Raw genomic sequence first — 16,503 nt, 5'->3', positions numbered from 1 at the left:
TGAAATGAATGGTACATTTTTTTAAATCTTGGATTTTTATTTCTCTTGTCCAAACAAACCTCCCGGTAGTGGATCATCTTACCTCTCTTTGAACCTTGCTTTCTCTTCTTGGGAGCAGTCCTGCTCGTTTTTATTTTTGTAGCAACCAAATATGTTCCCTCTCCCGTGAGCAGCCATCTAAATGCACACGGTAGTCTCCCATTTGGACTCTCTTCTCTTCTCTACCCATTTCTGCTGGACACAGCACATCACCTTCTCAGTGTCAGGACGTTTTTGTCCATCTGTCCCTGCTCCAAACCTCATTGTTTGTGGCTTTCACGCAACGTTGTTTCTGAAGGTCCAATTCTATTCCCATTGGCCGCAGAACAGAATATTTGTGTTCTCGCCAATTTAGTACTGATGCAGACAGCGTCTCTCATCAGACAGCAATTATGCCATGTGCTCTCGCAACGTGCGTGGGTTATCCCTGTCCCATAGAATTTATCATAACAATTTTCGGTCTGCTTTTTCTCTCCTTTATTTTCCGTCTAAATGGATCTAACTTTTTTTTCCCCCCTCACTTTGGCCCTGTTCTCTAAGACCACATCTCTTTCACCCTCACGGTGCCCCACTCTTCCAAAACCCCATTCCCATGGTTGTCCATCTGTTGTTCTCTGTCCTGGTGTGCTGCCTGTTCACCCCACCCCTGATTTAGGCTCCTCTTCCTACTCATTGCTCTTGGCCGTTTCAGATAGCCGCCTCGGTTAGGGGAGGGTGAATGAACTGTCGCTTGCACCTTTTTACATTTCTGCATGAAGACCCATAAAGAGAGCGGGTGAGATTTAGTCGGTTTAAATCTGGAGTTAGCTCGCTGATTTATAACCGTGCGTACTTGTGTAAGCATATCATCAAGATAATCGTTAGTAACAGAAATTTTATTTGCTGTATTCACAGTATCTAAAGAACTGAAAGCCTTCTAATGTCTGACTGTGTCTTCTCTTTCCTGGAACTCATTCGTCCCATAACGTAATATAAGCACATTTATTTTAAATTACTGGAAAGAAACCGTTAATGCTTGTATTATGTTTTAACTTGCTTTCCTTTGGAGGCAGGGAATTGTCAAGTAAGTACTAACAACACACAGCACAGAAAAAGCACAGATTGCTGTGAATGTACAATGCAGATTGCATAGGTCAACAGGGTAAATATATGTAATTTGCTACAGTGCAAATTTCTTGTCTTGACACTGCCATCTTCTGTATCAAAATACATTAGGAGTAGTCACAGACTTGTTAAAAATGAAATGACTTGTTAAAATGTTAAAAATTTGATGTGCTTTACATTTGTTTTATTAAGATGATAAGAAAGCAATGAATGCATACATGTGCGTATATATACATGTACATGTATATATGAATGCACACAACATTTGTGTATGTGTGTACTGTGGATAGATATATATAAAAAAGTATATGTGTGTATGTGTATGTTTCCAAATTAAACCTCATGCTTACAATCTAGTGATTATCAATCACATCATAGTGGTAGTGTTCTCTTGCTTTCATAAAAAACTTTAGCTTGCTCTTGTCATGAACTTTAACTGATATTCCTAGGTAAAGAAATGTAAAAATGAGCCATTTTAAAATTAGACTAAAACAGAAAAAAGAGCAGGAAGCATACAAGAAAGTGATTTATTATTTTCGTAAGAGCTGATTCAAAGGCCTTAGTAAGTCTGGGCTGAAATGGCTTTTGCTGTTCTAGCATCACATAATGATTTTATTTTGCAAGAGAATTAACTTTTGTAATAATTTCCCCCACCCCTTCTCCACTGGTGATTGCGCTGCCGTTCGGTCCAATTACCACCCAGGGTTACGTAACGTGACTTGACTGACCACTTTCAGAGAAAATAAAGGTACTTGTTTCCCTGTGAACAAAAAAGTACAGGCTGTCCCCGTAAGTTGGCCTACCAATGAACAGTTTATGCGGCTAAATTGCAGGCTGAACTAGGAGGGAAAACAAGCATCCATTGTGTGAAATTCTCAACAGTGCTTATGAGATGGGAAGTTCCTACCAGTTTCCATCCCTGTCAGGCACCTGAAAATAAACAAACACGTGGAATCACGTTCGCCTTCAGTATAAGGTGTGCAGGAAGCATGGAGGTAGCTTCCTTTTTTTCCTCCATCCTGTAGGATCTTTAGTTCAGAGTATATCAGGGATGCCAGGGTATGACGTTTCTGAATTTGTAGACTGGTGCACTCTTTAATTTCTGTTTTAGTTCTTGCTGGCATGCTTGAATAGCATGTTTTGTGCCACAAAGGAATGACTGATCAATCTAAAAATGCTTGTGCATGAGTAAAGCCGTCAGAAGTACACCTAAACTGTATTAAGTTTCTTACTTGGCTTTGTTTGCTGCTTACAAGGGGATCAAGGTAACTCTTTCACTCTCTTAATGTCACAAGATCACCTGCTAATGTACTTTGCTAGTACTTAGTGAGTTTGCTTGTTTGCTTGAGAAGTGGGTTGTTCGTTTACTTCCAGCTTTGTTCTTTTTTAGAGCTCAGATTTTCATGCTACTTACTCCTGCAGTAAGTGTTCTAGCTGTGCAGCAGTAAGTGTTCTAGCTGTGCATTTTGTCTATTGTTGCCTTTAATACCTTCCATAAAAAACACAATTCCAGAAAAAGCAGCTCCCTCTAAGCAAAAGGGATTTCATTCTTCTGCAATTAATTTTCGCAAAACAAGAATTAATGGTAGTTACAGTATAAGGGCAAGAACAATCTAATTTTCACAGCATATGTAATGTATATGAAGTTTGCACCTTTTTTAAATCTTAAACTGTGGAAATGCTTTCCAGATTTGAGTGTTTATCAAATAAACTGAGGCCAGGCATTTTGGTATTTACTTACAGAACCCCACTGTTCATCTCCAGAATCTGCAATTGCAGTTTAAAGGCATGCAGTGGGGGGTTTTGTATTACTAACAGCAGCCATCAAGTGTGGTTTTGGAGCAAGCATTTAACCATAATATCTGGTTTTATTTTTTTGCCGTCACCACTTCTACCCCAACCTTCTAGCAAGATCCATTTCTAAGTAAAAGATGATCATCCATGATAAAGGATCTAGGCCAGATTTCTATGGGCTAATTTCTCCAGTAATTGGCTCTGTCCTGCAGTTGGCAGGGTTAGAATTAGCCCTCATGAATTTCTGTTAACAGAAAGGGAGAATCATTATGCTTAAATTGACACAATGGTCATCTAAAGTGGAGCCTGTGCAGCAGGCATTTGGTTTTGTAAGGTGATGAACTTCTAGAGGCTGAGCTCCCCCTACTCCTCTTAGGTTTGTGCCTCTCCCTTTCTTCTTGGAAGGGTCAAGTCAAATAGTGGCAGTAGAGGTTATCTGTCGTTAAAGGCCATTTGCATGAATCAAATTTTGTTTCAGTCTGTGTTCTACATTTGTCTTTTAGCTACTTTTAGCAACAGTAATTATATAAAAATGCTTTGCTGGCCTTAGTCTCTGTTAAATTCAGATGGATGAATGACTTGTACATTTTTAAATGTAATCATTTTATCTCTAATATAATTTTGAGAAGATTTTAATAAATTCTTGTCAAGGTTTTGTGATGGAATTTCTCAGAAGAGGCAAGGTTGGGGAAAGGTCAACTGCCAGCTGTAGAAAATCTTTTAGATCATTTCTGAAAGCCACAATTTACTATCATTCAAGGATTTTCCCATGGATTTAAATCATTTTGATTTAAAAAAATAAAATCGGTGTACGGTGGTCTGTTCTGCCACTCATCCACTAAATCTACATCAATGTTATTTCTGCTCTTTCCATCAAAATGCGTATGATTTCACTCAGTTTATTGCACAACTCTAAAAAAAAAAGCTAGGCATTAAGCTCATATAGTTGCAATTGGCCATTTCCTGTTCATATACAAAACATATGCTACGCTTTTGAAGGTTTTGTTTTGCTTTCCAACATATTGATTGTCGTCTTTTTGAAATGTTTGTTTCAGGCCACCAGTTAGCAGAGCTGCTCCTCAACCTGAAAAACTGCAGAAGAACAATATCAACAAAAAAAAGAAACTGGTGGAGGTCAGACTTAATACTTTTTTATTTGCTTTAGAAGTAATACGTTCTGGGTGAAATTCATCCCTATTTTGAGGGCAGCTAAAGTCACATATAGGTATAAGAGAAGAGAAAGAAATTTCTAGAAAGTGCTTTCAGCTCTGATGGCAAACACCACAAGATGTGATAGACAGCAACCTCTGTCAGAGACAACCTCAGACTCAGGCTGTTAAAGCTTACCTATAATATCAGGTCTTGCCAAACCCAAAATTTGTCTCTTAATTTGAAGGGCAGGTAGAGCCAAAGCGTGTGTGCATCCACAGCAGAACCCATACTCACTACATAACCCCAAGGGGAACACAGTCAGAAACTGCACTTTCACACACATGAAAAATCATGTGCGTGATTTTGAATGATGAAATTTGTTCATTTACTTTGCAAAATACATTTTTCCCCAAACTGTAGGGCCCCCCAAACAACTTTTTGGAATTTCCATGTAATGTGCTGAACAAGGACTATTCTGTGGTCTGCGTGGACAATTTGCAACAATTGCTTGGCCTGTCAATGTCATTCAAATTGTTCAAAGTAAGCTGTAATTGTGTTTGCGATAGATTCATTAAGTCTTCTGGGCTATAAAAGCAACTTCAACAACAATCCATTAACCATCACTGTTTTTCTGGAGGAAATTTCCTTGGCAATTCCTTCTTGTAAGCTGGAATTACACCTCTGATTAATGTTTTAATTGTAGAGTTACTTATAGTCTGCCTTTGCTTCTTATAAGGACTTTAAGGTCAGAATTTGGTCTGTTAAAATTTGGTAGTTTACAAGCATGATTTTTGAAGACTCTTAAAGTAGAAGTAAAGATATTTGCAAATACCTGATAACTTATACAGCTATTAAACTGTGATGGGAAGACTAATAAAATTGGACTTTTTTTGTAAGTTGTATATCTTTTTGAATGGAAATTTACAGAAACAAAACATTTACAGCTGGCTGAATTATTAAAGAAATAATAATATAAATGCAGTGCCTTAGTTGACTGATTAAGGCATTGTAGATAGTCTGTGAGAATGTCATGCCTCAATAAATTAGCAGAAGAACAGGGATAACTGATTAATTATTGTTTATTCTATTGCCTCTGCAAGATATTTGTAGCTTGTGTAATTACTTTAGAACTGCGCTTATGTGATCCAAACTCTGTAAGCTCCATGTTTCTTCTTTCACTTCACTCTTAGTCTTTCTTTTTGTTTTATTTGACTAGGAGCTGGCTTTAGACCATGTTTTTGGATACAGAGGATTTGATTGCCGCAACAATCTTCATTACCTAAATGATGGTGCCGATATTATTTTCCACACAGCTGCAGCAGGCGTAGTTCAAAATCTCTCTACTGGTAATTCAACTTGAAACAATACTTTGAGATAAAAAATGCTTTACAAGAGAAATATTTCTCATTGCAAGTCTTAACTTTTTAACATTCCTGTAACTTTCTCACATTTTGCCTCTTGATAAATAATACAAAAAATTTTAGACGGCTCTTGTATCAGATTGACAATTTCTCCTGTTCAGGTCATCCTGTAGAGCCATCCTGTTCCTTTCAGCAGGTATGAGATTCTGCTAGGAAGTGTAATAAAAACCATTCTATTTCTGCAGTTGTCCCTTGCTAAAATCCCCACTGAAGACACAGGAACGGCTTTCTCCGAGGAGAGAGCCTGGGTTATTAAATGACTAGTTCCCCCAAAAATGTTAGGGGCAATAACATCCATTGTTTCATTTTGAGTTGTTTTAGCAAAGTCATACTCCAGGGAAGGGTACGTTTTGATGCAATACAGTGTGAGCAAGTTGCTCTTTGGAAGGGGTAGAAATATTCCCTGCCTTTTGCGTGATGAAGAGGAGGAAAACCACCAAAATTTATCTGGCTCCGAGTTGTAGCACCAACATCTCCATATTCTTCATATATCTCAAGAAACAAAAATAGGAATTAAAGGAATTTGGGCTTTATTTTATTCCCTCTTGGTGCCTCAGTGAACCAAACGGTCACAGCGGTGCAGCTCTGCTGCCCAGAAGGGGCGGAGGCAGAAATGCTGTCACATCTGGGGACCTCTGGGGACGCCAGTCCTAGCGCAGCCTCTGACCCGTGGAGCTGGGAAGCGCGGTCCCATCTGTTCTTTTTGGGCCCTTTCCCTTGGGAGGATATTGCAAAGCGCAGACTTACAGGGCTTTGCTCTCCGCTTCGCTTCCCACTGACTGCTCGGTTTACTGGGAAACCTGGGCTCTGCATTTGCTAGTTTTGCTTTTTCGTGCAGTTACAGGAGGCTACAGGCTGATTCTTGGGCTGATTCCTGGTTCCCTGGACATCGCTAGTTTACCAAATATCACTTTTATAAATATATATATGTGCTAATGGTTACCTTCATAGTGCATTTGGTAATGGTGCCTGGGAAGGAGAGCAGAGCAGCTGTCGACATAGTTATTGCCCTACCCCCATCCATCCCCTGGAGAGTACAGCATGAGTAGCAACAAGCTGCTTGAATATTCTTTGCTTCAGTGGTGGTTCTTTCTTCGATACTGTTGTGAATAAAAACATGTTTGAATTTTATTAGGTAGTCAGAGTTTCTACCTGGAGCATACTGATGACATTCTCTGCCTAACTGTGAATCAGCACCCAAAGTATAAAAATATTGTGGCTACCAGCCAGATCGGTAGGTGACTCTCCATATAACAAAGTTTTACTCAAAAATTATTTTACTCAGGGGCACTGATTTATTTTGGGCTTTTCTGTGTAGGAATTTTACCAGGACATGCCAGTGTTACTGTCCTCAAACTTTTCCTTTGATTTTAGAGAGGTAATCAAGCTTCAGGATTTTCTTATGATTTCAATTTCATCTCTGATTGTGAGTCATTGGATTTTAGAGTTAATTGTAGTACAATCATTTTTCAGAAAGCAAGCTTTGATAAACTGCACTAAATCATCTCATTAATCTGTAATCATAAGATTTATAGAATTCCCTCTTTCCTTCCTGTATCCAAGGCACTTGTTTAGCAGTAAAATGCTTAGCAGTGAAAATACAATAATGAAAATTTCCTATGCAGCAATACGGAAAAAGAAAGAAAGAGAGTGAAATCTCAACAGAAGTTACAACACATGTAAGGGGCCAATTGTGAAACCATATGTATTTATTTGTTCATTATTTACATGGAGAGTCCTGCTAGATTCCCTAGTACCTTTTGCAGGAGTAAACGCTGTGTGGGAAATGCAGGATCATTTGTTCCAAGCCTTGAGAAGGATCTGTTGCCTTTCACTTTAAACCAACTTAATACTGGAATAATTAATGTCGTGAAAAAGAATGGTGTCGTTCTAATTCATGTCATTCTGGAAGGAGACTCAAGTCCGTAACTTCTGTAATACGTAACTTAACAGAAAAATGGTAGTAGATGAACACCTTGACAAACCATCTTTGCCACCTGTACTGAGTGCTGTCACTTCAATTTGAATGTTGAGTGAACACAAAAATCCATACATATTCTCAGAGCTCCAGTTCAAAATACTGATTTCTATGACATGGAAAAGGTGACTGTTAAAGGCCCTTTTTCTGTTACAACAATAAGAGCCCATGAAATCAGTGTTTCTGATTTTGGTTGATATTCTGTATAACTACAGATTCATTTAACTTTTAAATTTAATAATTTTTAAAAACTGCATGTCTTTAGCATTTCTTTTAAATACCATTTTTAAAACTCAAAAGTACTAAATATTGTTGCGATATTTGTGTATAAAAACCAATATACCCAAAAAAGTTCAACAATATTCCTGCTTATTTGTTTTGTTGATTTAATCCATATCCATTTTCAAATTTTTAATTTTTTTTTTCCTTTTGGTGCTGATGCTGGCACTTCAGCATTAGAAACATGACTTATTTCACCTATTGTTTTCCCTTGGTGCTTCCTCATTTGCCATTGCTCTCACAATGCAGGTGATATGACAGAATTTCCAGGTAAGGCTGATTCGTTTGTGAATTTTAGTCAGCAGAGTTACGTAAAAGTTTCATGTTACCTCATGTTTCATGTTGTATCTGTGTGAATCGCGGATACAAGTGAAACATCTACAGACAATTTCTTTTGCATGAGGTTCTTCATAAATGTTATGTTGTTCTTTTAGAATTTGTCTTACTTCATGAAATACAATGATTTCCCCCTGTGTTTTGCAAGCTATTATGATTTTTTTTGAGTAGTGTTAATATTAAAACAAAACAAAAACCCACAACTCCTAAGTGTCTGTTTAGATTAAATGTTCTTGAAAAATGCCTATTTTGCATTGAAACTTTCCAGATGCTGAACTAATTCTCTTTTTAATACATCTTTTTGCACGTAGGTACAACTCCCACAATTCATATATGGGATGCTATGAGTAAGCAAACGATTTCCATGCTACGTTGCTTCCATACCAAAGGGGTCAACTATGTCAACTTCAGTGCAACTGGCAAACTTCTGGTTTCAGTGGGAGTTGATCCAGAACATACTATCACGGTGTGGAGGTGGCAAGAAGGTAACTCTGGAAAAATCGTGTTCCTTCAGCCTAACAGAACTGCGTACAATTTTTTGCTTTTCCTTTTAAGTCTTTGGAATAGATTTGTGTTCTTACTCTGAGTATCATGGCTCCCTAAGTCACAAATCGGTTAAAGGAGATAGCAAAGTGCTAGAAAATATGAATAAGAAAATAAGCTTTAAACTTCTATTATAAATAGAAGTTAAGGAAAGAATGTTGTTTAATATAAAATTCCGTGAAATTAAGGAAAGTATTTTCTTTTTCTTCCTAAAATACTTGAACTTTAAATTCTACACCATAGATAGGCCTCTGGGAAGTCGTTTCCAGAAAAGGATTATCATCTTCAGTAACGGTGGAGGGGAGAGAAGTGTCTCAGCTCATTAGATGTTTCCCTGTGCGTTTCACCAGATGGTAACTCGCTGATGATATACAAAATTTCTCTGTTGTTATTTCACTTACCAAGGAGACAAATCGTGCTATGAAGACATAAATCTGCGTTTCCTAAAACTGTCAGATGCAATGGAGTAACCAGGGACCTTGCAGGTTGTATGAATTAAGATGTTTGATGCACTAAATAATGTTGGGATTTGCTTAGCTTTCAGCATCTGGGACACAGTTCTCTAATCTAATACCAGGTCAATTTATTTTATAAAATCGTATCAGAGCTTAATTTTGCAGGTAAATTTAACTTTATTTTTATCCTTTCCTAATTAAAACAGGGGCTAAAGTTGCTAGCAGGGGAGGACACCTGGAGAGGATATTCGTTGTAGAGTTCCGCCCAGATTCAGACACTCAGTTTGTGTCTGTTGGGGTAAAACACATGAAGTTCTGGACATTAGCTGGCAGTGCTTTGCTTTATAAGAAAGGAGTCATTGGTTCCATGGAAGATGCCAAAATGCAAACCATGCTTTCTGTTGCCTTCGGAGCAGTGAGTTCAAATTACTTGCTACAGAATTTTATAATACATTTTTATTAAAACCGCAAGTGTCAATTTCCTTTGTTGAAAACCCGTAGAGTGTGGACAGTGCAAGACCGTGGAGCTCTTGCTTATTAGTTAAACTTTTAATTTAAAGCTTGTATGCCTTTAGATCCTCATGTAAGTTTTCTAAGCAGGGTTGGGTTTCTGTTAGTGAACATTTTTTATTAATGTCTCTGCATACCTACAGCATCAGCTGCCATGGCTTTTATTCTTTTACTTTGCTGTTATTTAGCACTTCACTGGTTAACTTAGAAAAATGTAATATTGTTATTTTGTGTATGGGCTCTGCAACCTTTTTTCTGCTGACAGTATTTGGTATGACATATGCTAGTGATCCAGCCAATGGTGACAGTATATAATACTCTCCTGTATGATCATTAAGGAACCATAGTACTGTGCTTTAGACTTCATAGTTAAGGAAAACAGTATGTACTAACAGTGAAAAAGTAGCGTTACTCTGATACTAAGGTCTGAAATAGCTTCTGCTTCATCCAGAAACCCCATAGAAATCAGCTTTGCAGAGGGTAAGCATAAATTATACAAATCACCAATTCAAAGAAACCCCTTGCTCCTAATTATCCACCCTGGACAATAGTATTTATGTGTGAAGTATGAGTGTACGAAATTAGGCACCAAAATCCTCATTCTTGTGCCCAAACAAGTGACTTTGTTGTCAAAAATTTCTTAATACTAAACATTTCTTTCTGCCATTTCCGATGGCATTATTCCAGTATAAAATAGGAGTAGTGTAATGGACACTAAAGACCCCAAAAGTGATTTTAAAAAAGAAGCAGAATGTAGTATTAGAACAAACAAATTGCTTGTCTGTACTTTCCAGGTAGAAACCGTCCAACAGACGTTTTATTCTCTTAAATAATAAAACTAATGTCCTGTAAGGGGCACCTTCAAAACCAGCAGATGACCTTTACTCCATTAGCATATGTCATTCATGCAGGATATTTTTTTCTTCCTCAAGTATGTGTCATTGAATCCCGCTGGAAGTATGAGTCCATGTCACGGGAGCATGCGTAAATTGCTCTGAACAGAGTAGGGGCTGCGCGCATACCCTCTGCTTCCTCATGCATCCATGGACCTCGCTCATTTGCATCCAGGGCCATCTAATGCCAAAGTCAACAGGTCGTGCTGGGATACAGCCACACTACATTTTTTGTCTCAAACGGTGGAAAGTCATTCTGGGGCTTCTATCCCCCTGCTCCTTCAACAGACACCATTGCTGTTTGTTGCAGAACATGGGACTTTCCTTTGAACCCGTATCACTCACCATTTTTCCTGATATCTATTATTTCAGCATCAGTGGACTTCAAGGTCAGACCCTCTTTAGTTCTTTAGGCAAGCTTTTCCATTTAACAGAGCACGCTCCAAAAGAGCGTTTGCAATGCAGAATACTTGCTACTTTTTTCCATTCCTCAGGGAGTCCCAGACCTCTGACCAGTTTGCTCCATGGAGGAGTTTCATGGCTTTTATGAGAAATTATGCCATTGCTGTGGTGCCTAAAGTAGGTATCGGGTTGAGTTAGTTCTGTTTAAGTTTGTACACTTTATTTTCAACATCTTGAAGATACTGCTTGCCAGTCATCTATACTGAGATTCTCTCTGACACATACTCAAAGAAGAAAGAAATGTCACTTAAAATTCAGTAGTGGTAGCCTGCCGTCCATCTCCCCAGCAGGAGACGTGACATAGCACACGCAGAGCAAAAGAAGTACATGCATCTGAAAGGTCCCAAGATGAGATGCATGAGGTGAATGTGCTCTACTCTGGGACCCATATAATTTATAACATCTCAAAGAAACCCCATTAGAGTGCAGTCATTAAACGCATTCTCTCGATGCAGATGGTTTTAATTTCTACATTCATTGCATAGTTGACTTTTCTCAGGAAATTCAGTAGCTGAAAGAATTTTAATTCAAGCTGAACAAAAATGCTAAGGTATTTATTATATCAGAGATCATTCCTATTTGTTGCAGAATAACCTTACATTTACTGGTGCCATAAATGGAGATGTCTACGTCTGGAAGGATCATTTTCTGATTAGACTTGTGGCAAAAGCTCACACAGGGCCAGTGTTTACAATGTACACGACTCTTCGAGATGGACTCATTGTTACAGGAGGGAAGGAGAGACCGTAAGACATGCAATTTTCCTAAAGTGCACAACTTTTGAGCCTCTCATATGATATTTTTTATTTATCCAATACCCTAGAGATGCGCAATGCTTCCCAGAGATCAATGGTATCTCTGCTGCAGCAGTTTAAATCTAAATTTTACACAACCTGCCCAGGTGTCTTAGCAAGTAAAGGACAAATAAGTAGGACGCTCAAGGGTCACAGTAATGCACGTTATGTGCAAAGGACATATGGAACCTCAAATTAGCCATTGATAGGGACACTTATAAGCTCCTTGTTGCCTGAGCATAAGTGGGTTTTTCTTAGTTTTTTAATTCTGTCAAACTGCAGCCAGCCTCTCCCAGTGGAGACTCTGGGAGTCAGTTCTTGGATTTGGCAGAACTAACGTGTTTGCCAAGCTTATCTTGGTGACAGAGGTTTGAGATTAAGTGACAAGAGAACAATTTGTTTTTTACAAATTAGGCATGATACTGTTTAAAACATGAAGTGTGATTTAAATTGTTATTATATACTTTCCATTACACAATAGTGAGGTGTCTTTATATACAGTAGAAGGTGATTCAATGTATGTTTTATTATTTAATGAGAAAAATACTGATGGGATTTACATATGGGATTTACATATGCAGAAGGAGGCATCTGGGTAACACAACACACTTCTTTTCAGCACTAAAGAAGGGGGAGCTGTAAAGCTCTGGGATCAAGAGATGAAACGCTGCCGAGCATTTCAACTTGAGACAGGCCAGCTCATTGAGTGCGTGCGCTCCGTCTGCAGAGGAAAAGTAAGTATGCGGACGCGGCAGATGTTACACTTTGGCACCCATCACTGCATGTTGGTGGAGGTCGGATGGGAGACATATGGGAGAAGACTTTTGTAAAAGTCTCTGGGAGGAGGCTTTGTCTGCCTACCTAGTGACAATTCCGTCTTCCTGAGCTCAGCGGTGGGCTTTAAACTGCATGAGGATCGCATTTCTGGTGCTCAGTGCCTGCCTTTCCTCTAGTCAGCACGGAGAGGAAAAGGCCCGTGAAGGCCTCTGAAGGACAGTGCCAAGTGTAGGAACATATTTCACCAGGGTAGGACCTTGTCTCCTGCCTTTCTTTCGAACGACAAAGGGAACTTAGGTACCTACTTTACAAGGTTTGCTTCCTGTGAAATGTAGGCACAGCTTAGGTGCTTCAGTTAGGCAGCATGGATCCTAGCTTTTTTGTTTGGTTTTTTAAAGCCACTAATAAAACAAGTTGCCACTGATTGACTGATTGACTTTAAGCTTTGATAAAGTGGAAAACAATAGAAATAACTTGAGATGCTAAAATCACTCCTGCACGTGTCTAAATGGTACTTGTAAATGTTATGAAAGGAGTGCGTGGTGGTGCAGGAGTGTTACTTCATATTATGGGTATCTGCCCCACATAACACTTCATAAAATGGTCTCTATTTAACTTCATGTATCAAGTCTCAGGAATTTGACATCCTCTTTGATAACAACCACACAGAGGAATGTTGCTTATATTTCTAAAGAAGTAGCCATTAACCACTTCCAAACTGTATCTATTTAGGCTTTTTCCAAGTATTTGTTGAGAAAGCTCTTGCAGTTTAGGTTTGATTTTTTTTATTATTGCCCCAAAATTACATTTAGTCACCTCAGAGGTATGAGAATTATCCTTTGCCAACTTGTATGTAAACACTTCGATCTGAATTAAAATCCTTAATGGCAAGATGGCAATCCACCGCGGTCACTCAACAGTAACACCAGAACATGATATCAAATATGATGATATCAAATCTCGAGGTGTGAAAGTGTCAGTGTTTTACTCTCCTGTTTTTAAGATGCTGCATGAACAAGCAGTATAAATCAGGATGAGTTACCACAGATATTTCTGCAATACATCAGTACTTCACTGCTATTGATATTCTGTCTGTTATACTGACAACCCACCTCTCATTCTTTTTTTTGGCTACAAACAGGGGAAAATTTTAGTGGGAACAAAAGATGGAGAAATCCTTGAAGTAGGAGAAAAAAACGCTGCTTCAAACTTGTTGATTGACTGTCACATGGAAGGGGAAATCTGGGGCTTAGCCACTCACCCCTCAAAAGACATATTTATCTCTGCAAGTAATGATGGAACAGCAAGAATCTGGGACCTGTGCGACAAAGTGAGTATCACTAAATTGAAAAGTATATGAAGAAAACTGATCGTTTTATGCAACCATGCATTTTTCCAACTGTACGATGTGTGCTTCTCCAGCCATGTAGGCACCTTTGAGCAGCCATGTAAAGAGAGCAGTGTTTTTCCTCTGTTTTGGTACAGTTCTTTTTTTCCCTGCTATGTGGCGATGTGAAAAGGTGAGTCCTTGGTGAGGTAGCATGCTGCTCTTTCCAAAAGCAAGCAATTTGCAGAGAAATGCGGTTATTTAAAAGCACTTGCGCTGATGGAGTGCCTTTTGTTGCGTATGGCTTATTTTGATTTAACAGTACAGGCTGGCATGGATTAAGGAAGCATTTTAATTCCATGCTGACAGACTGGGTGACACAGATTGACTTGTCACTGACTAATACACGGACCCTGACAATAAGCCTCCCTTACTGGCAAGCATGGCTCCCTCCTTTTTAGAGCCTTTCTTCAGAACCGAGCACGTTGCATGTGTTGTTCAGGATCTTTTTCCAGGTCAAATTGCATAACAACAACTATTTTTAAAAATAACAAATAAATAAAACATTTAAAAAAATAACAAAAAGGTTTCTGCTTATGCTAGCCTACATAAGCCTTTTCAAGAGGTAGTTACCTGAGCTAACAGGGATAATTTTTAATATAGAAAATGAATATATTATAAATACAATCAGGTAAGTGAAAATGCAAGAGCATTCTAGTATGTTTTCACATAGCAAATCAAATGGAAAAAACCTACCCTGATCAGCAGCTGTAGAAGCTATCAAAAATCACCTTTCAAACAAAATAGGCAATTGATTTTTTTCAGCCTTTTCTGCTAAATAGTATTCTGTCTGGTGTAAAACTTGAAGTCACCCTGCAACAAGATAGATGCAAACATGAAACTCCCATTTTAATCACATCTATATTTTGAAGTCTGTTTTGCAACATGTGCCTGGTGGGATGTGATTTTTTTCATGTGAAATTTCAGATTTATATTTAGAGGAAATTATAGACAATTTGTTTTTAATCAGTGACTTTTATACTTTGTGTTTGGAAGCTTTCCATTTGCTTGGTATTTTTCTCCAGGGGGGGTATGAGCCTATTGCTTTTGTTAATACAGAAACTGCTGAACAAAGTGAATCTAGGTCATCCAGCAAGATGTGCCGCGTATAGTCCTGATGGTGAAATGGTTGCAATTGGCATGAAGAATGGAGAATTTGTTATTTTACTTGTAAACAGCCTTAAGGTTTGGGGCAAAAAGCGAGACAGAAAGTCTGCAATTCAGGATATCAGGTATGTCAGAAATTTGAGTTGAAGTTCTCTAAATATGCAGCCCTTACTCAAGAAAAAGTCCATCAAGTTCCAAGTTATTTCCTTTTTTTTTTTTGGAACTCCATATTTGTTGGATGAAATCATGAAATGCATTTACTGGCTGACTGATGGCTTTACGTATACTTAAACCTTGTATTTACGTATATCTAAAGCTTACATATCTTATATACCACACAGGTTTTTTTCCTGTGATTAATTCAGTTATATCTGCTTGAATATAGCTAGTAATTAGTACACTGCGGAGCTGTGATCATGGGAATTAATATTATAGTACATTTTAAAATTGCAGTTCCTGTTGCTTTTTCCCAGAGGATTAGCGTTACTCTGCACACCGTGCTGTGCGCTTTATGCCAGTGCAGTATTAACATCAGTTAACTACGTATGATGTCCTCAATCTTCCTCACCTATTAAGCGTCAAGGTTTGGTTTGGATTCAACCTCATTATTGATAGAAGCTTTTTCTTGTTTTCTAGTAAAAGAAATTTGTTTGCTTGTGTTAACATGAGAAGCAAAAGAAAATCTGGCACAGCAACAGTAAATTATATCCCCATTCCTTGTTTTATTGTCTAGGATCAGCCCAGATAACAGGTTTTTGGCAGTGGGTTCACAAGAACATACTGTAGATTTTTATGATCTCACTCAAGGTACGACCCTAAACCGAATAGGCTACTGCAAAGACATTGCAAGTTTTGTCATACAGATGGATTTTTCTGCAGACAGCAGGTACATTCAGGTATGTCTCAGGTAGACCCATGTTTGTTTGTATTTATTGTGATCTACCTGTTACCAGACATAATAACCAGATGGAGGTAAGAAAGGGTGAGGGAGGCTTTCCAAAGTTACTATGAATTTCAGGGTGCCCCTAAATCTTTCGAGGTAGACCAGGTAACTCAGATTGCCTTTAGGATGTTCGCAGAGCTCTGTTTTAAGTCCTCTCTTTCTTTCTAAATACTCGGGTCTTCCTCCTGGGCTCTGCGTCTCCGACCGTAGCAATATAGCTCAGTTCCCTTGCAACATCAGTAGCGTGCTAAAGGCAAAGTATTCTCTCCTGTCAAGGGAACGGGTACAACACTTGAGAAAGAAATTGTGGATTATAACCCCAATACAGAAACAGTTCTCCTCCTCCCTTTCCCTGGGATGGGATGCATATGATGGATGAATTAATGTGTGAGGTTTCCTTCTGAAATTTTTCTGATTTAGTAAAACTGGGTTGAGATAAACCAGAGAGTTTATAACTAAAAGGCAATCTATCAGCTATGTAGAGCGCATATGAACACCTCATTCAGTTATCATCCTGTAACATTATTAC

At 38.4% G+C, this 16,503-nt stretch overlaps 1 protein-coding gene across 1 annotated transcript in view; it reads left to right on the top strand.

Moving 5' to 3' along the window:
* The window catches only part of EML6 (EMAP like 6), a 119,684-nt gene that overhangs the window by 96,970 nt on the left and 6,211 nt on the right, over positions 1-16,503 (top strand). The window contains exons 28-38 of the mRNA XM_075147809.1: positions 3,993-4,071; positions 5,306-5,435; positions 6,646-6,744; positions 8,017-8,037; positions 8,415-8,588; positions 9,308-9,516; positions 11,555-11,712; positions 12,380-12,494; positions 13,679-13,867; positions 14,984-15,156; positions 15,765-15,927. Of these exons, the coding sequence (XP_075003910.1) occupies positions 3,993-4,071; positions 5,306-5,435; positions 6,646-6,744; positions 8,017-8,037; positions 8,415-8,588; positions 9,308-9,516; positions 11,555-11,712; positions 12,380-12,494; positions 13,679-13,867; positions 14,984-15,156; positions 15,765-15,927 (1,510 nt within the window). The remainder of the gene's footprint in view (positions 1-3,992; positions 4,072-5,305; positions 5,436-6,645; positions 6,745-8,016; positions 8,038-8,414; positions 8,589-9,307; positions 9,517-11,554; positions 11,713-12,379; positions 12,495-13,678; positions 13,868-14,983; positions 15,157-15,764; positions 15,928-16,503) is intronic.

Source organism: Calonectris borealis, chromosome 3 (genome assembly GCF_964195595.1).
Source record: "Calonectris borealis chromosome 3, bCalBor7.hap1.2, whole genome shotgun sequence".
Taxonomy (NCBI): Eukaryota; Metazoa; Chordata; class Aves; order Procellariiformes; family Procellariidae; genus Calonectris; species Calonectris borealis.
The sequence above is the reverse complement of the archived record's forward strand: the minus strand, read 5'-3'. Positions and strand labels throughout refer to the sequence as shown.